General features: G+C 36.8%; 3 protein-coding genes across 3 annotated transcripts; all 3 read right to left on the bottom strand.

Annotated features, from left to right (window-relative positions):
- Positions 1-8,847: 8,847 nt before the first annotated feature.
- On the bottom strand, positions 8,848-12,741 carry LOC113275837. Its single transcript, XM_026525402.1, has 4 exons — positions 12,248-12,741; positions 11,350-11,504; positions 10,371-11,192; positions 8,848-10,235 (listed from the first exon to the last, which is right to left on the bottom strand). The coding sequence occupies exons 2-4, from the start codon at positions 11,495-11,497 to the stop codon at positions 9,064-9,066; spliced, it is 2,142 nt and encodes a 713-aa protein (XP_026381187.1). The 5' UTR covers positions 11,498-11,504; positions 12,248-12,741; the 3' UTR covers positions 8,848-9,063.
- A 502-nt stretch (positions 12,742-13,243) lies between these two features.
- On the bottom strand, positions 13,244-16,692 carry LOC113275839 (plant intracellular Ras-group-related LRR protein 7-like). The gene is made up of 10 exons (XM_026525403.1): positions 16,252-16,692; positions 15,457-15,526; positions 15,313-15,359; positions 14,903-15,011; positions 14,655-14,740; positions 14,394-14,484; positions 14,189-14,274; positions 13,939-14,025; positions 13,703-13,841; positions 13,244-13,455 (listed from the first exon to the last, which is right to left on the bottom strand). The coding sequence occupies exons 1-9, from the start codon at positions 16,348-16,350 to the stop codon at positions 13,731-13,733; spliced, it is 786 nt and encodes a 261-aa protein (XP_026381188.1). The 5' UTR covers positions 16,351-16,692; the 3' UTR covers positions 13,244-13,455; positions 13,703-13,730.
- A 1,279-nt stretch (positions 16,693-17,971) lies between these two features.
- On the bottom strand, positions 17,972-20,941 carry LOC113275836 (UDP-glucose 6-dehydrogenase 4). The gene is made up of 2 exons (XM_026525401.1): positions 20,785-20,941; positions 17,972-19,696 (listed from the first exon to the last, which is right to left on the bottom strand). The coding sequence occupies exon 2, from the start codon at positions 19,674-19,676 to the stop codon at positions 18,234-18,236; it is 1,443 nt and encodes a 480-aa protein (XP_026381186.1). The 5' UTR covers positions 19,677-19,696; positions 20,785-20,941; the 3' UTR covers positions 17,972-18,233.
- Between the last annotated feature and the right edge of the window lie 140 nt (positions 20,942-21,081).

Below are 21,081 nucleotides of genomic sequence, written 5' to 3'. Positions count from 1 at the left end.
TTTTGGGGCAAATTTAAAGAGATTCAATCACTGAAATAACTTGTAATGGATACGTTTGAGCTAAAAAGTCCTGGTATGATCGATGTATTTGAACCAGTTGGGCTAGATAAGCCAGGAGAAGAAAACGGAGGAGGTGAAGACATTATCGGAATTTCTGAAATTTCGTGAAGTATCGATGATATTTTCTGAGATGATTTGGTCCGTATATCCGGTAAATTCTTCTTGGATATGGTTTTGGATAGGCATGTTTCGATAGAACAGGGAAGGCAACTTGGTTAGATTCGATAAAATAGCGATAGATTCTCGGTTTAGTTAAAACAGGGAGGTGAAGTTTTTCACGGGATTTTGGTTGAATATATGGAAATTTTTGGATAGAGATAAGGGAAGTAGGATTTATGTTTATTCGATATCATCATTTGGAGATTCTGGTACGTCATATTGAACCTGGAAGACGCGTGCAAAGAAGGTTAAAGAAATATATTCCTGTAACTTGCTGAAAAAGTGAAGAGAGGATTAACCAGAGATTTCACCGACAGATATCAGGTCTGTTGGCTATAAAAGAAGTGGAGATAAGTCATATAAGGGTTACGTAGAATTTGGGGTAGTTGCAGAGAAAAACCTAGGCTGGCAGAGAAGATTTCACAACATACAGGCGAGAGGAGGAAGAAGAACACAGAACAGCAGCAGAAGACAGTCGCAGAAACTGTGACCTTTTCTTTTAAACCCTATACCTTTTGTCACAGTTCTTATAACAATTATTATATTTCGCAACAGTTATGTTTAAGGTTTCTCTGTAACAGTGAGTTCTGTAACAGATATATCTGTTAAAAAACTCGCTGCTTTATACCTTTTCTCCTTTTTAATCAACTTTTGAGTAACAAACATGTATCTTGAGCAAGTGATTAATATGAGGAGCTAAACCCATTGCTGAGGCGACGGAGGAAGCCGTTTTTTCCAATTATTATGTGGTAAATTCTATTTAAATTAATTATTGCAATTCTTTATGATTATTTGCATTGGACTTAAATTGAATATATGATTTTGATTAAATATTTGTGATTTATATTGATGGGTCATGCTTAGGTTAAGTATTTTGATGGTCCATGCTTTCGATTTACAATTATTGTTTTGAAAATCTACTTGTCTAGGCAATATTTAAGAATCAAATTGAATGTATGAGTTGCATAATTATTATTGTTATTGAATCACTGATAATTGGTTAATGGTGGAATCCATAGTCTCAGTTTCTCTAAAATTGAAAACGAATTTATTTGAGTTTCTATTTTAATTTAAGTCTAAAACGAATCTTCACAAGTCTTAAACGAACCACTTTTTCTTACCACTGTAAAAACACCATCAATTTTTGGCGTCGTCGACGCGGACTTGTTTTTGGGTTTAGGTTTTAGATTTTTATTTTATTTTCTTTGATTTTACTTTGGGTATTTTTGCTTTTGTTGTGCAAGTTTTACTTGAAACGAAAGGTGAAAAGTTGGACTTGCATAAAAGGAAAAGGCCGAAGATTTTATTTTGGTAGTTTTTATTTATTTTTGGACTTGTAATTATTTTTGTTGCTTGCTTGTTTATCTTTATTTATTATAAAAAAAAAACACAACTAAACACACCAATTGTATCCTTCGTCAGATCACCGAGTTTAGGAAAACTCGTGGATTAGTAAGCTGAACCCGTGCCTTGGGCCTTATGGGAGTTACCGACTGAAAGTCCACAAACCTCAGCCTCGTACCTTTGGGTATATTTTTCTGTGGTAACCCAAGCTTACCTAAATTAGTGACCCCAGCATTTGCATATGCACATATTTTTGTTGAATTCTTGTGTATTCCTGCACGAAAAAGAGACACATTTAGTCGGTTTGTTAAAGAAAAACCTAGTGGTTCTATATTAGGAAACAAGGATCTTGATTACCTTAATTTAGAAACCTCAATTCTCGGACAACCTAGTTTTGAACGTCCTTTTGGTGAAAAACCTAGGACTCCTATAGTGCCAGAAATGGCAACTTTGAAAACATTGATAAATCCTACTAGGACCACCCGTCCTTCGTGTATCAAGTTAGCTGAAACAGAGGCATACTATGAATTGAAACCTGGGACCTTACAGATGCTCCCAATCTTTTTAGGGAAGGAAAATGAAAACCCCTATTTCCATGTTAGGGATTTTGAGGAAATCTTTAGTACCTTAAGAAATAGAGACTTAGATGATGATGCTTTGAAACTTAGGTTATTCCCATTTTCCCTGAAAGATAAGGCCACGTCATGGCTATATAGTTTGACTTCCGAGTCAATTGAGACATATGAACAACTTACATCTGCCTTTTTCAACAAGTTTTTCCCTAGGCACAAAACATCGTTTATTATGACACAAATATGCACATTTTCACAACAAGAGGGAGAATCTTTGTATAGGTATTTGGAAAGGTTCAATGATTTATTAACCCAGTGTCCTCATCATGTTTTAGAAAATGCTAGGATAGTTCAGATCCTTTATGAGGGTTTAGATTATTCCACAACAACCATGGTTGAGTCTCTATGTACTGGTGGGTTTGAAAACCAAACTGTTGATGCGACGATGGAATTTTTGAATAAAATCGCCGAAAAAACCCAGCAATGGGAAAATAGTAGGGAACCCAAGAGATTAATTCTTCTAGGAAGAGGAAACGTTAATAGGCTAGAAAGAGGCTTTGAATCAGATGCCAAAAATGCAGCAATAGCTAAAAGGTTAGAAGCTTTAGAACTAGGTCACACTAGTGGTAGAGTGGAGCCTTTTTGGGAAGGCCAGACTATTGAAGAGCAAGCCAATGTTCTTTATAATAATAACACTAGATTTGATAACGGTCAAAAGTTTGACCCATATTCAGAAACCTATAATCCTGGTTGGAGAAACCATCCGAACCTTTCATAGTCTAAGGACCAGAATCAAAGGTCAGTTTACTAATTCGAATGCTCCCCCAGGTTTTGGCTGTACCAAGAATACTTCAGTACCATTTCATTTTCAGAATCAGTCCGATAAGAAAATTTTAAGTCTATAGGAAACTCTCACCTCGTTTATTCGAAACACTAAAAATATGCGCCAATCGCTTTCACAAAGCATAGAAGCTAGTAACAGGATAGGGCAAGAAAACAGTCAAGCTATTGCCGAGTTAAAAACCCATGTTAGTTTGATAAATGAGTCTTTGAGAGAAAAAGGTATGTTCCCTAGTCAAACACAACCCAACCCTAGAGGAGTTCATGAAGTAGGCGCAAAACCATCACATCAGTTGAATTCAGTTAGAACCCTTAGGAGTGGCAGAGTAGTAGACAATCAGGTAACCATTCCCGATAGTGAGCATATTGTAGTACACCCCTCCGTACCATCCATAGCTGAGGAGACTGATAAAGTTCCTGATGATGCCAATTCGGCTCCTGAGAGGCCTTATTTTATGTCTAGAGCCCTATTTCCACAGCTACTAGTACCAACAAGGAGTGAATCCAACTTTAATAACATAATGGAGGTTTTTAAGAAAGTTACCATAAACCTTCCGTTATTAGAAGCAATTAGGAAGCTGCCGGCTTATGCCAAGTTCCTTAAGGATATGTGTACGCGAAAGCGAAATCTTAGTGTCCCCAAAAAAGCCTTTTTAGCTAGTCATGTAAGTTCGATCATTCAGAACCCCACAACTCCTAAGTATAAAGACCCAGGTGCACCTACCATTGCTTGCACGATAGGAAAACACAAGTAGAAAAAGCTTACTCGACTTAGGAGCTAGTGTAAACTTACTTCTGTACCATGTATACTTACAGCTAGGACTTGGTGAATTGAAACCTACTAAGATAACACTGCTGTTAGCTGATAGGTATATTAAAATTCCACGTGGTGTGATAGAAGATGTGCTTATTGAGGTCGACAAGTTTATTTATCCTATGGATTTCGTGGTATTAGATACCCAACATGTCCCTCACCCAAAGAACCAGATATCTGTGATTTTAGGTCGCCCATTTTTAGCTACGTCTAATGCGATCATAAACTGTCGAAATGGTATTATGAATCTGTCTTTTGGTAATATGACTATTGAGTTGAATATTTTTAATGTCAATAAGATACATCTGAGCTAGATGACACGTGCATTCAAGAGGTGAACATGATAGGAACCTTAATTCATGAGTCGTTACCAAACATCATATCAGAAGATCCATTTGAGAGTTGTCTAGCCCACTTTAGCATGGATTTCGACGAAGATAACAACATTGAACAAGTAAATGTTTTGTTGGATTCTATTCCTGTGTTAGATATTGATAAATGGAAAGCTAGGTTTGAACCATTACTAGATTCCGGATCTACCTTAATCCCTTGTTTAGAAGAGCCTCCTAAGTTGGACCTTAAATATGCATTCTTAGTCCCATCTAAGACTTTGCCTGTGATTATAGCATCCGATCAGGACAATAGGCCAGAAATCGTGCTTCAGGACAATAAGGAAACTCTAGGGTTGACCATAGAGGATATGAAACATATAAGTCCTATAGCTTGTATACCTTAAATGCATTTAGAGGATAAACCACCTGATTACAACTTAGAGAAAGCAATTGACCTTTTTTCAGGAACCTGATGGTTTAGAAATTAGGAATAGTGTGACTAGTATATCTAGAGACACCCAAAATTCTAAGTTTTGGGGTAGTGATGGTCAAGTATCCCCATTAGAAGTCCCTAACTTGGGACTTGAGCATAGTGTTCCTGAAGTATTACCCGAGTCTCTTCCGACTCCGCAACCTGACCATCCTGATATTTTCCAGGAGGAAGTCCATTCATTAGAGGCTCGTTGTTCAGATGAATATATTTTTCAAGACACTCATATGAAGCCGAAGTGGGCACCATAGAAAAACCCATTTGTCTTGCAAGAAACCTTGGATCAGGATGTGCTTTTTATGTTCATTTTTCTGATTTGGTGTAGTTGTCTCATAATTGTGGTAATTGTATTTGATTTTGTTGACCCACAGTTGTTTCGACTACTGATATATGATTTGAAAGGTAATTAACCATTTGGTGGTATTTGATGACTGGCTGACGACTTTAAACTTAGCACTTTTTGGGAGGTAACCCAATCTCATGCAACACGGTAATATCTTTACTTAACTCTTTTGTTTTAAATGGTAACAATTTATCCTTGTTCATGCTTTTAATTTTATCTTTAGAACATTGACGACAATGTTAGATTTAAGTTTGGGGGTACGGGAGAAACATTTTAGTTGCATAATTAAACTCCAGAGCCTAGAAATTTATGCTTATTAAGGATGGCACTAACCAATCTAAGTGGATTGAAGCATCTTGGTTGTAGGAGTTGAGGAACCAATATGATTAGATGAAACATCTAAAGAGTCTATTCATAAAAGCACAGAGCTCAGGTGTTAGGAAAAAAAATGGTAGTTTCGCCATATCTCGTTGAATCCTTTTCACCTTCTGTTTTTATTTTCTTTTCTTTTAAATATGTTTCTAAGTGATTTGATGGGGCACGCGAATCAAGTTGTTACCACTGCTAGGGTGATATAGAGTGACCGAGATACAAAAAAGAAAAAAAGAAAAAAAATTGAGACCAGACCATCAGACCAACCAGAATAAATTCAATAAAGTCGACCACTGGTACCCTTGTATATGCCAGTTGTGTTGACCTAGAGTTAGGATTATCGACCACTGGTTCCCTTGTATATGCCAGTGTGTTGATATTAGTCCAGACTAGTATCTCAGTCCATTAGGATAGATTTGTTTTGGTAGTGGCCTTCAGACAGATATGGGAAACATCGTTCACCTTAGTCAACATCAAAACTATCTATGTTATTCTCTACATCCATCTTCTTAATCTATCCATGTGATTGGTTGACTCCGGTTATGATGTCCAGAAACTATCTGAGTAGAGCTCTGTCACTTATATATGAAATTTAGTATGCTTGAGTGCAAACTCGTGTACAACAATTGGAATTTCGCATCAGGGTACTTCCTCCTGTAGTCAATAAGTATGCCAACCAAGGAGATTCTTTAGTGTCTTCCTAGGTTATACATAGATAGCTAGGGTCTGGAGTAAAGGTTTTGTGGATATATCTCTAGTAATGCCTCCCGAGATTATAACTCGGCCAGTAGGGCCTCCTAAGGGTTTAAAGGCTTGTTGCACATGCTAAGTGCAATCGACGATGCCTGCGACAGTGAGTTAGGATTTTATTTTCTATTTTAGTTTTGCTCGAGGACTAGCAAATAATAAGTTTGGGGGTATTTGATAGACACATTTTTGTGTCTAATTTGATCTCAATACTATATATTGTTGGCACTCGATTTCATATTTATTATAGTGTTTTATGTGTTTGTAGGTTTTTTTGGGCAATAAGCATTTTTGGAGAAATCGCTAGAAAAGTTGATAAGTGGCACCCAATTACTAAGGGGTACCCAAATTATTATCGGCACCCAACATCAGGATAAGGGGCACCTTCTTATTAAGTTCAAATTCCAGAAAAAGGCGGGAAAATATGCTCTTCACGTACAGATTAAGGCCTCGAATTTTGGGGCAAATTTAAAGAGATTCAATCACTGAAATAACTTGTAATGGACATGTTTGAGCTAAACAGGCCTGGTATGATCGATGTATTTGAACCAGTTGGGCAAGATAAGCCGGGAGAAGAAAACGGAGGAGGTGAAGACATTATCGGAATTTCTGAAATTCCGTGAAGTATCGATGATATTTGCTGAGATGATTTGGTTCGTATATCCGGTAACTTCTTCTTGGATATGGTTTGGGATAGGCCTGTTTCGATGGAACGGGGAAGGAAACTTGGTTAGATTCGATAAAATAGCGATAGATTCTCGGTTTAGTTAAAACAGGGAGGTGAAGTTTTTCACGGGATTTTGGTTGAATATATGGGAATTTTTGGATAGAGATAAGGGAAGAAGGATTTATGTTTATTCGATACCATCATTTGGAGATTCTGGTACGTCATATTTAACCTGGAAGACGCGTGCAGAGAAGGTTAAAGAAATATATTCCCGTAACTTGTTGAAAAAGTGAAGAGAGGATTAACCGGATATTTCACCGACAGATATCATGTTGTTGGCTATAAAAGAAGTGGGAATAAGTCACAGAAGGGTTACGTAGACTTTGGGGTAGTTGCAGAGAAAAACCTAGGCTGGCAGAGAAGATTTCACAACATACGGGCGAGAGGAGGAAGAAGAACACATAACAGCAGCAGAAGACAGTCGCAGAAACCGTGACCTTTTCTTTTAAACCCTATACCTTTTGTCACAGTTCTTGTAACAATTATTAGATTTCGCAACAATTTTGTTTAAGGTTTCTCTGTAACAGTGAGTTCTGTTAAAAAACTCGCTGCTTTATACCTTTTCTCCCTTTTAATCAACTTTTGAGCAACAAACATGTATCTTGAGCAAGTGATTAATATGAGGAGCTAAACCCCATTGCTGAGGCGACGGAGGAAGCCGTTTTTCCAATTATTATGTGGTAAATTCTATTTAAATTAATTATTGCAATTCTTTATGATTATTTGCATTGAACTTAAATTAAATATATGATTTTGATTAAATATTTGTGATTTCTATTGATGGGTCATGCTTAGGTTAAGTCTTTTGATGGTCCGTGCTTTCGATTTACAATTATTGTTTTGAAAATCTACTTGTCTAGGCAATATTTAAGAATCAAATTGAATGTATGAGTTACATAATTATTATTGTTATTGAATCACTGATAATTGGTTAATGGTGGAATCCATAGTCCCAGTTTTCTCTAAAATCTTGAAAACGAATTTATTTGAGTTTCTATTTCAATTTAAGTCTAAAACGAATCTTCACAAGTCTTAACCGAACCACTTTTTCTTACCACTGTAAAAACGCCATCAATTACTGGTCCAACCGCCTGGTTTAACCGATTCACTGGTTTTTTTAACATATTAATGGCTCAGTGTCGAACCGGACCGTTTTTCTTACTAGTTCACCGGTCCAACCGGCCGATCCGGTTCTTAAAATACTGCTTCAAAGCAAGATGGCATGTTCTTCCTATTTTCCTTTTCATAGCTTTAACCAATTTTTGTACTAAAACAGATATTCTCAGAAATCCAATCCACAAACTGCCGAGAGAAACCAAAGGCAGTAAGAGTTGATAATAAATTAGCCTTCCAGGAACATAGGTTGACTGCATGGGAGAAATGATATCAGGCATATGCTTTTTCAATCTGAGAGCAATTAGCTTGGAGAGAAGTTTGTAAATTATGTTACAGACGGCAATAAGCCTATAATCCTCCCGACTTGTGAGGTGATGGACACTTAGTAATTAATGTGACTCTATTGTTATTAATTTTCATGAGAAGGAAACTAGAAATGAAAAAAAATTTCACCATTTGCAAATATCATCTTTCACAACCTTCCATTGATTTTGATAGAAGTTAGGAGGGAAACCATCCGGTCCTGGTGCAGTCCATGGTTCCACGGCCATCAAAACAGCATAAATTTCTTCACCATTTGGGTTAGCAGTTAAAGCATTATTATCTTCGTCTGAAATACAAGTGGGAATATATTGAAGCAAATGATTACTTTCAGTTGGCTTGAGGTAGAACTTTTCTAGAAATGAATAACAAGAAGATCTTCAATGCAGTCTCCATCCTGACACCAAGTGCCAACAGTTGCAAGTAAAGAATCAATTCTATTTCTTACTCTTCTCTGATTTGCTCTTATGAGAAAATATTTAGAATTTCTGTCCATATCATTGTAAAAACATTTAGATCTTCAATTTCTTTCTTCATTCACTTCCTTAATTAACTAGTCTAAATCCTTGGATAATGTTGGGATATTGGGTCAATAAGCAGTTAATCGAAATTGAAATAAAGGTAATATAGTTTACTATTTATCCTCATAAAACTTGCATTACAATATGAGCTTATGGATGGTTGGGAACCACTTTTTCTTTTCTTATAGGATGATTTATACAGTGAGCAGGTTACAACAGCCTAACAGGTGTAAATATATAAGTGAAAATGAAAAGGAAAATTTTGGCCTTCCAGGGCCCTATTGAGAAGGTAATCTAAAACGCATTCAATCATATTGGATGCGGCTTGTGGTTGGTTCAAAACCCTCGATGCAACTAACACTGTGTTGGTCGCTGCCAGTGCTATTTAGATGATGATACACATCCGGTGTGCACGGACCATCATGCTGGCCATCATGGGTATCCGCTGAACCGATTCTATTCTTCTTCAGATTTTTACTTTCTACATCAACTGATGTCGGATCAGGAACATCATCATCTACTCTATCATCTTCTTCTGCCCTTGCCAAGACAAACCAATTATCCCCGTCATGATTCTCCTTATAGTTATAAGTATCATCTTCTTGATCACCTTCGGATTCTACGGTAGATACCTCTCCTCCCTTGCCTGACATTATTCCATAAACATCTATATCATCCCTATGCCACTCATCATCGTCGCTGTTATCGTTCAACCAGTATGATCTGTTCTGCTCAGCTCGTTTACGAAGCATAAAAACATTGAAATAATAGCTAACAAGCTCCATTTTGCTTCGAGAAGGAAAGGCTTCACGCAATTGTGTCCAAAAGTTTTTACCATATGAAACAGGATTTAGATAGACAATATTCTGGAAAATTTGTTGTTCTTCTTCTGTCCATTTCCTAGCCACAATCTCCCCCATTTCGTAGAACCCTAACTTGGCATAATTTTCACGGCCAATAAACTCTCGAAGCTTGTCTCTTGCTTCAGAGATGTGATACTGAACACACCTAATGGCACCCCTATCAGAGCATGTGCAATCATCAGGTCTACCTTTCCCAACACTGGAATAGTTGGCGACTGCTTCTTCTGAATCAGGAATCGGAAGGAGACAGGTTCCTATTGGCTTTTCCAAATCGACAGTGTCGATAACTAAATTTGAAGCCACATATTCTGGAATGACAGCTTGATGGTCTGATCCAACGGGAACTAATTTTCGAGGAGGGGAATTAAGAAGAAATGAATATATCTCATCATGTTGAACTGATGGCCCTGGCGAATATCCAGTTTCGAAAACATCAGGGGGGGATATTAGTTTGACTGGTGTTTCTAACCTCGAGTCTTTTTCAATTGTACTGCAGCTGGCCGCCTGCAAAGGGACATGTGTCTCCTGCTCCTTGTCGACACATCTAGCAAGTTCAGTAACCTTGCATACCCTCTCCAAGAGTTGGGATCCACTGCATGCTCCGTTTTCACCAACTGAATAGTCAAGAAATCAAATTTAGTAATTATTTTAGGTGAAAGCCTTTGCATACCTAAATATTGGGATTTGAAATCAGATATTGTGATGTTCAGTAGTATATCATTTAAAAGAAAAACATAACTATTCCTCACCCGAAGAATTAGGGTTCTGAAAGAAATTAATAGAGTGCTCAATCTGCGTAATGTCCAACCTGTTCTGCTCAGCTCGTCTACGAAGCATGAAGACATTAAAATAATAGCTCACAAGATCCATCATGCTTCGAGAAGGAAAAGCCTCAGAGAGTTGTGTCCAATAATTTTTACCAGCTGAGGCAGGATTTGCAAAGACAATTTTTTGAAAAAGTTGCTGTTCATCTTCCGTCCATTTCCTTGCCACAATCTCTCCCATCTCGTAAAATCCTAACTTATCAAACTTTTCCAGCCCAATCGACTCTTTAAGCTTGCATCTGGCTTCATAAATGTGATGTTGGACACATCTCACGCTACCCTTATTTGAGCAAAAACAATTATCTGATCTACCCTTTCCAATATCATCACTGAAAAGTGCTTCTGAATCAGACAATGGAAGGAGACAAGTTCCCACTAACTTCTCCAAATTGCTGTTATCAGCCATTACGTTTGAACCAGTGCATTGTGGAATAATGGCTTGATGATCTGACCCAACAGGAACTAGTTTTTGAGGAGGAGAATTAAGAAGGGCTGTATACAACTCATCATGCTGAACTAAATCCCTTTTTGAGCACCCAGCTTCCGGAACCTCGGGAAAAAACGATAATTTGCTGGCTTCCTCCAACGTTGAGGCCTCTATACTCGCACTGCTGCTTAACCACGTAAAACTAGGAACAACTGTAGGAATATGTGTCTCAATCACCTTATGAGCCTCATCTGGAAGTTCCGCAACATTAATAATGCTCTTCCCACCTTGTGATTTGCAGAAGGATCCATCTTCACCAACTGAATATCAGAATTAAGTCAATATAGTGACTTAACTCCGTAAATATGCAAGGAAAAAGCATCTGCATGTCTAACCCAGTTGAAATTAGACATGCAAAAATTGCTTTGTAGTCTTAGCAGTTAGCATAACTATTAACAAGCACAAAATTAAACTTACCCGAAAACAAAGAATCCTGATGGACATCACTGCAGGCTGAAATCTCAGGAATCGGAGGTAATTGATCATTGTAGTCTTCTAATTGTCTATGGTGCTTACATGGAAACTCATAATTCTCTTCATCACCAAAAGACCTTTTGTACACCATGTTTTACCTGCAAAAGGAAACAGTTACGAAATATTCTAGTTAAGTGAAGCACCAAAATCCAAAAAAGTTAGTCATAGATGGCTAATACATGATCAAGCATTGAAACCAAAAACAAGAAATGAAAGATACAACAACATAAATTAAACTAAATCAACATGAAATGCAACCCATGGAATAAACTAGATATACAATAACTACCCATTGTTTACAAAAATTTATCACAGCCTTCAATATCATTTCATTAGTGCATCGATGGGGAAGAATGACTATTTGGTGCAGTTACTGAACATTGCAATTTCTAAATACAACCACAAAATATTAAAACTCCTCGCCATGCCATTCCATTCTTTATTATATATAACACCATGTACACTACCAAGTTTCATACTCCATTTCAACAATTTGGAGACCCATGTCAATATGTCATGTTCAGCATTTTTATGCTCTGATGATGATATAAACCTCCTCGAAATTGACCAAGAATTCTTAAAGCTCAGTTCACTTTGGCTGAATTTCAAAGATAGTAACTCTTGTCTCCATAATCAATTCCTCACATTACGGTAGTCACAAACAAACTTAAAGTGATTAACACTTGCATTTCGAAGATCAAGTGATGATGTAATAGAACAAGCTACAAAGGAGATTTTTCTACAGTGAACCCATTTTATGATTATACAAATATTACTACTTCCTCAAGAAATAAATTGCAAGAATTATGAATAAATAGCTAATTACTAAATTAAAGTTTACCTCCACGAGAATTGTTCCGATGAGTACTAAGATGAATCCTCAAATCAAGATATACTTGGTTTTTCTAATTACAGGTGGAAATTGAGGAATCTTCCCGGTAAAATTGAGGAATTATACAGATCGAAGATTAAAAGGGGGGAAATTCGGAAACCCTAACCCCTAGATTAAGATTTCCAGAACGGTTAGTACCAAAACAAGGACCGATCAATAAAGAAAAGTTAGAATTGATAAATAAAAAAAAAGTCGATTGAAGGATGAAAGATTGATTAAATAGAGAAATTAAGTCTTGATAAAGAAAAATATTGAAAAGGGGGAAGAAATTACGAGAAACGAGTAGATTTCTAGGGTTTGATATTTCTGGAACCGGCGGGTTCGAGGTTAGAAAACCTGGTTATCAACCGGAAACCTCTTTCACACTGAACCAAATACAGGCTCAGAAATGGTTCATTATTACGAATTTACCCTTTTTAGGTGGCCAAACGGGCCAAACCTTTATATAGCTAGAAATATTTATTTAGTCCTCCCTCCAAAACTTTTAACTTTGTATCCCAATTTGAAAATATAATTACGTGGGATTTCTCGAGACCAAGCAATATATGATATTTACAATTTAGATCAAGTCACATCTCAAAAGAGTTCCATTGGACACCCTGGAGTTCTGTTGGCAGGTGTTGAATCCATCAATTTGAATACTTTTGGATCCTGAATTCCTATCATCTTTTTGTTCCGCAGCAACAACCAGAGCAACTGAAACATGCAAAAATGTGCAATTATGGAATGTATTAGGTAATGCTTTAAAGAATTTCAGCCAAACACACATGACAATGACAGAGATTTACCATATATGAGTAGGTATAGAATGAGGCAATTCCACAACATCGAACCTTTTACACTCTGAATCCTGAAGCAATACTAATAATCACTTGAAGAGGATTGCTGAAATACTATGTAATAAATGTTTCATATACAATACCTATAATGACAGACAAAATTCTTCTATCAATAATACCAATTATATATTAACCATTTACAGAATGGTGAATTCGTTTAAATAGATGTACAATATGAAACTTGAAAAAAGTAAAAAAAAATGTATTGGCAACCGGATGCTGCTCCTCTTGCTTCAGGATATTACCAAGATTATTGCAGCCAAATTCAGTATTATGCTCTCTGCAAATGAATATATTTCATCCATTATCTGTCATGCCCTACACAAAACGGAAATTAGATGCATTAGTTTAAGATTCTTGCGATGTGAGCAAAAAGAAAATGGCCAATAATGCAAACATATCACTAATCAGTGTTCTGGCCTCAAGTTGGGTTTAACTTCGTTTATCGGTTAGGAAAGAATCAACCAAATGAATTCACACAAAATAGAACGTTATTATGTCACTGGCCAAAAGTGAATATTCAGCACCAATCCTGAAATAAAAGATGTTAAGGTGTCGAACTTACTTCTTTACAAGGAATGCAATCAGAAATTTTAAGAGTCAACACCAACATCAAGGCCCTTAGAATTCATCATCACATTTGAGTCAATCTGCTTGTCAAACTTCTTTTTCCGCCTCGTTTCGAACTCTTGGTACCCTTCCATCTGCAATAGTTGGAAATATACAGCTGCTAATGTACAACATTTAAAGAATAAATATAGAGTTTCACAATTTTTTAGTTCATGGAAATATAGAACATACCTGTTGGAATTGATCCATTGAAATTGGATTATCATGAAGAGAAATGTTCTGCAAGGCTTTGCAGTCTTTCAATAGATTTAGAGGTATCTGTTCAAAAAGTTGACATGATTAACATTGATCAATAAACGTCAGGCTTGACTGATATATTTCTCGCTATCACCCTTTACTATGAGAAGTATGGCTATTTGGGTATAGGTAAGTCGTAGAAAAACAACACAGTAATTGGAGGTTGATCATAATGAATTTGTACCTGTTTGACATCATTATTATCTAAGCATAGAGACTTCAGGTGAACGAGATTGCAAACTGATGAAGGTAGCTCATCAATGTAATTGTCTGCGTACGAAGTTCAAGTTCTTAGAACAAGAAAGAAAAACAGAAGAAACACGGACTCAAATAGACTAGAGCACGCAAAGCAAAACAGAAAACAATCCCATAAAGGAAGATGGCAGTACCAGTTGCTTGTAATTCTTCCATAGAGAAGCAACTCCCTATTGATTCCGGAAGCGACTGTAATTTGTTATTTGATACATTTAACAGCGACAACTGAATCATCAAATAAGATAAATGAAGTTACATACTATAATACCAGAGATTATCAAAACTCAAAATTATGCAAAAGATGACATGACAATGATACTTTATCAATGCCCTCACAGCTCAAATGGCTAAAAACCATGGGATTAAATGTAGATAACTAGATAATGAACACTCACACTGCGCAAGCTTCCGATAGTTTCAGGCAAACCTGTCAATAAATTTCTTGAAATGGACAGTCGCTCAAGCCTGACCAGCATGCCCACTACGTATAGATGATTAAGTCTGGTTAGAATCACTATATTGTAATATAGTGATTTGTGACTAACTTGTAAATCATATATGTTTGTGATAAAGGTCAAAATGAACATAACGATAGTACAACTTTGCGACAGCCACCTAATTACATTTAAAATATATAACTTACATTCATCAGGCAAAGTAGTCAGCTGATTCCCGTCAAGTGTGAGAACTTTTAGAGACTGTAGTTTCCCCAGGTTCACTGGAAGGCGCTCGATAAGGTTATCAGCTAAGATCTGAAAGAAAGTTTTAGTGAGGTGTTCAGTCGACTCTTATTTTGAACTTCATGAAAGAAAAAACTACTTCACTAGGAGGACTAAAATTTGTTAAATGCAAATCAATGGCTAAGCTAATGTCAGTTCTATAGAACTGTTGTGCAATAGTACTCAAAAGCTTGGAGGTAGTGTATTTCTTGACCCTCATTTATGAATTTCACCCCAGGTTATGATCAGCATGCCTGTTTCCCCTGATGCTACAATTCCAAGTACGAGATTGGTGTGCAACTAAATCTCAGAAAAGCACAGTATCTATTCTTACCAGGCGCTGCATGTTGATTAACCGGCTTATACCCATAGGAATATCAACTGCAAAAGCAAAGAATCAACAGCAGACGTTAAAATAGTTGAAGATACCTTGAGCTATACAGAGACGGAAAAATACATCAGAGAGATGGAATCATACTTATTTTATTGTTTGTTAAATCAATAGTGCGAACAACTCTGTCCATATCAAGAATCTCGTTTGGAAACATCTGATTCCAAGTAGGTTAAGTTAGCATATTGTGAAATGATGAACCAACACCGCCAGAAAAAGAAGAAGAAAAAACAAACAAAACAACTACCATTTCAAACTGCAACCAGATTACTCCAGACTGTAACATATTTAGCAACATAGTTTAAATCTACATTGCACTTGTACTTCTCAAGTCCAAACTATACAACGCGCAGGTAGTACAGTTTCTACCTTCTGATTAATGTACCAAGTGAAAATTCTAAACGACGTGCAGGTCTTACAGTTCTAAGACAAGCATTTTTCTCCTCCAACAAAATCAATTTGTGCTTTCATCATCCTATACTCATAATATTGTATCAAAAAAAAAAAACTATACTCATAATGTATTTCCACCAAAACGCGTAGGTAGAACAGTTCTACAAATATTAACTACAACTCAATTTCCTGGGCACCACCAATCCACTTGAAAAACGAAAATTGTTATTTTCCATCATCGTTAAAAATCCGAAAAAGAACTATCCAAAATTTCCAACTTTAAACTTCATTAGCAACTCAAAAATACCACTCTTACATACAGAATTTAATAAAACAAGCCAAACCCAGTGAAAAAGAAACAATCTAAACTGATTACTGAGATTCAATTAGAACTAATATTAGCAGTTGTATCATAATCAAACAAGCTATAATTATCACACACCCAGAGAGAGAATCAAATCATATAAAAAATAAAATAAAAAATAGAACCTTTAATTTAGAATCTCTAAGAGCAACAATGCCAGTTGATCGCCACCTGACGATCCGACTCGCTTTTGAATCTCCTTCTTTACTACTAAAACACCCCATCCTCTTTACTCACTGTCTCTATAGTTTATACACACAAAAAAATAATAGAAAAGAAATAATAATCGTGTGTGGAAAATTGAAGGAATACAAAGACGAAGATCTTTTGGAGTCGAAGAAGAAGATGAAGATGATGATTATGAGATGATAGGAGTAGACATTGAAATGGTCGCCGTTTTTAAAAGACTCAAAATCAAGGAAGACTTGTTTTTAATTTTAATTTAATTTAAGAAAAAATAATAATATTGTGCTTACCAAAATGAGAAAATCTAACCGTTAATTTATTTTATTTTATTTCTGGAGATATTGTTTGCAGCTTGACAATGTTTACTAATTTGGTGGCTCAACGATCACTGTGACAGAGGGTTCTATTCTATGTATGGATTCCACAAGTAATATGGCTGTCCATTCCGGTGGAAGGAGAATCCAGGTCCTACTTAATCGTAAATTTTCATGTCATTCTGCTAGATCAAAAATATTTAAATAACATGAATAATATATTGTTAATTGGTTTGTGACGCGTAGAATGAATCCCTTTACTCGATTTGCATGATCCTAGTCTAATTTTGGGAGTTTTTTTTATATATGCTGTATCCGACTGAGGTACACACACTAAAATTGGTGTGCTACTGGCTAGTGTAAGCTTTTGGCCTGTAGAGCATTCTCTTTGTCGTTGAAAATCGGTCCCATTTCCATTTGCAAAAAGTTAACTTTTTAGAGTTTAAAATAGCCTTGCTAGACATTTATCGACATAATTAGTGGTGGTAAAAAGTCAGCTGCACTACGAGTGTTCCATGTGACGAGATTATTCATGTAGAGAGCCTAGGAGAGGTTCCTCTTGGCCAAAGATCAACAACGGACACCAATTACAGGTCACATGCCGATTACCATATGTGATACTCTTAACATTTGGTGACACGTCCGGACAGGCTACTGCAATTCTAGCATGCCTAGCCATTTTATCAGCTGGCTTCTTGCACTGTCCTCTAATAAATTTACATTTCCATAATGGATAATTGAGCAACTGTAACCTCATTAGCCATTTCAAGTACCGCTTGAAAAAATTACCCGTCGCATTCATTGCTGGTCTAGAGAAAGTGAGAGACTACTGCATTATTTTAAAACTGGTTAGTTTAGTTGCGCCAAGGATATTGTGTCGTCATGTACAACTGTCGAAGAGGTTGCACCATCACATTATGAAAAGCTGTGGTCAACCATTGGTCAAGCAGTTAGCAGTTGATAGCTGTTCCAAGAAAATTATAGTCAATCACTCATGCTCACATGTGCGCGATTGGCGGTCATGAGGATGTCTGCTAGACATTCAGGGTGATTGCGGGCATGGGGTTGTCTGCTAGGTAGAAACTTCATGGCCACTGAAGTTATCTCACAAAGAGATGTAATAAAGTTGCAGGGGTATTGTCTGCAATTCTTTATAGTACTATAAACATTGCCGAATCTAGAAAACGTTTGCTCTTTTATTTCCAAGGAAAATTTTTAAAAAAAATTATGAGTTCTGTAGTTTTCAGATTTGTCTATCAGTTGTTTAGAAGAGAATGCGGTCAGACGACAGGAGGTAGATACTAAATGAATATAAAGATTTACTGATCAAAGTAAAACAACAGAATCAGGTCAAAAGAACATAATCTGGGACAGTAAAGAAGTAATGGAATACATTGTAAAGACAAAAAAGAAGACAGAGCCTCCTACTGCATCAATATTGTAGGGATTACAGATAGGAACTACTAACTAAAGCAATAATATAAGAGGCACATGTCTTCAGAAAAGAACAGCAGAAAAGAGAGAATAAATTTTTTTAAAGAATAAATGTCTCACAAATTTAAGCTAGTTGGCCACACCACGCTTTACTCACATTTTGTTTTACTTATTTATGCCACGGCAGGCATATCCTTGAGCCATGAATCCAGAGGCTTACCGATGGAGTACACAATGAATCCAATCTGCCTTAGCTTCTCTGCGTCAACGATGTTCCTTCCATCGAAAACAAAAGCGGGTTTCTGCATGTTATCAAAGATCTTCTGGAAATCAAGGTTTCTGAATTCGTCCCATTCAGTCAGAATGCAAATACCGTGAGCATCTTTTGTAGCGCTGTAAGCATCCCAAACAACAGATGCTTGCTTTACAGTGGTTGGGCTCATTGGCTGGAGATGCACTGGGTGGTCCCATTCAAACTTGTTCAGCGACAAATCCCTCTGGATTTGATCTTCAGTAACCTGTGGGTCGTAAATGCTAATTCTTGCCTTGTCTCCCAACAGACCCTTGCAGACGTCAATCGCTGGGGTTTCTCTTGTGTCACCTGTGTCTTTCTTGAAAGCAAATCCAAGAATAGCAATCTTCTTTCCAGAAACTGTGTTGAACATGGAGGATACCACGCGGTTAACAAACCTGTTCTTCTGGTAATCGTTGATCTTGATTACCTGTTTCCAGTAGTTTGCAACCTCAGGAAGGCCATTGCACTCACAAATGTAAACAAGATTGAGAATATCTTTCTGGAAACACGACCCACCAAACCCAACACTGGCATTCAAAAACTTGGGCCCAATTCTAGTGTCCTTCCCTACTGCATGAGCTACCTCGGCAACATCGGCACCAGTTGCCTCACAAAGAGCAGACATGGCATTCACAGATGAGATCCTTTGAGCCAGGAAGGCGTTTGCAGCAAGCTTTGATAGCTCGGCAGACCATAGATTGGTGGCTATGATTCTGTCCTGGGGAACCCAGTGAGCATAAACATCTGACAAGGCTTGGATAGCCTTTTGTCCTGCTGGGGTTTCCCTTCCTCCAATAAGAACACGGTCGGGATTGAAGAGATCTTTAATTGCAGTCCCCTCAGCGAGAAATTCTGGGTTTGAGAGGATTTGGAAGTTGATGCCTTTGCTGTTGTGCATCAGGATCTTTTCAATGGCTTCAGCAGTTTTCACAGGCACAGTTGATTTCTCAACAACAATTTTGTCGGATTTTGATACATCAGCGATCATACGAGCAGCACTTTCCCAGTAGGTAAGATCAGCAGCCTTTCCTGCTCCAAGACCACGAGTTTTAGTGGGGGTGTTGACGGAAACAAAGATAATGTCGGCTTCTGACACGTGTTTCTCTAGGTCAGTGCTGAAAAAGAGATTCCTTCCTCTACATTCCTTGACAACTTCGTCAAGACCTGGTTCATAAATGGGTAGCGTATCACTGTTCCATGCTGCAATTCTTGGTTGAGAGATATCAACCACAACCACCTCAATTGATGGGCATTTCAATGCAATGACGGCCATAGTGGGGCCACCGACATAACCAGCCCCAAGACAACAAATCTTCACCATTTTCACTTGATCAATATGTCCTGCAAAAAATTAAGGCTGTGTTCAGTGACATTCAAATAAAGAGTCTGAAAAATGACTTTTGATAATGTTGAATACAAATGTAAAATAAAATGCTAAAGCTTAAAATGCCATCTTTTCAAGCGACCCCAAATAATTAGACCCGGCACATTTATACACACTGAAACTTAAGCCTCCCTAACTACCACCAAAGTCAGGATTAAAACCAATCAAGAGATCCCATATTTCTGGATCAGCATAAAGAATGTACAAACATAAAGACAGATAACAGATCTGGCTGTACACTGACAACGAATCATAATTAAAAAATATTGAGAATCTCCTAACCGAAACCGACATTGTTAAGAACCAAACTGTGAGTCAGTCAGTCAATGAACAACTCATTAGTGATCTACAGACTATCTCATTTATAATCACAGAGCTGAAAATGATATTCATTCAGACAAAAGAAACACATAAGATTTGTTGAATTGTGCTCCTAATGGGATCTACCAACTAAGTAATGTTGGTAGATACCAACAAAAAAAATAAGCCGCCTTTTTTAGAGTAAAACAAATGAAGGGGTAAACACTAAACAGATCAATGACAAAAAAAAAACTTTCAAGTTTAAACCTAGAAATGCTAACAGGAGAAGATGTTTTAAATAAAGATATAAAATTTGATAGATCTACATATTGCAAAAAATGCTTGCAATTACAAATCCTATTGGATCTGTGTTTTCTAGGAAACAAAAAATGTCGGTAGTGAATACTAAATGAGCGAATTATCAACTAGAAGCACAACCAGATCCACATCAAAATGGAAGAAGACGGAGATCTATACATCACAAATAGACGATACAATTCACCAAAATTTATGAATTGTAAAACAAACCCACGAAAGCAAATTCAATAATGACCTAAAAAACATGAAATTTAAAGAAATCTATACAACTAATCATAAAACAAAACTGAATGTTCAATCATATCATAAGAAGACTATTACTATTAGATCAGAGCTGCGTATCTATTGAACACAGTAATGGTAACAGCAATCATGAAATGAAGAAGAAATCCAAACCTAGAATTGATACGCAGAAGAAGAAGAATACCTTTGTTGGTGTTGTTTAAGATGATTCAGTCTCTCTGGCTCTCTGTTTGTGAAGAAAGGAAGAAGAAAGAATTGAGGAGAGTGTTTTAATTTGTTGTTCCGAACTTCCGATGGTACAGGGAAAAACTTAGACTTGGTCTCGTGTTTATATACCCGAAAAACCAACAACAATAGCAACAAAAAATAAAAAACCAAGATTCATTTAACGCCCGAACCGGTATAGTATATTGCCATCCTACGTTTTCTCATTATTAGTATTATATTCTGTATTTAATTAATTAATAATTACTACTCCATT

This window comes from Papaver somniferum, chromosome 4 (genome assembly GCF_003573695.1).
Source record: "Papaver somniferum cultivar HN1 chromosome 4, ASM357369v1, whole genome shotgun sequence".
NCBI lineage: Eukaryota > Viridiplantae > Streptophyta > Magnoliopsida > Ranunculales > Papaveraceae > Papaver > Papaver somniferum.
This window is presented reverse-complemented; position numbering and strand designations above follow the sequence as displayed.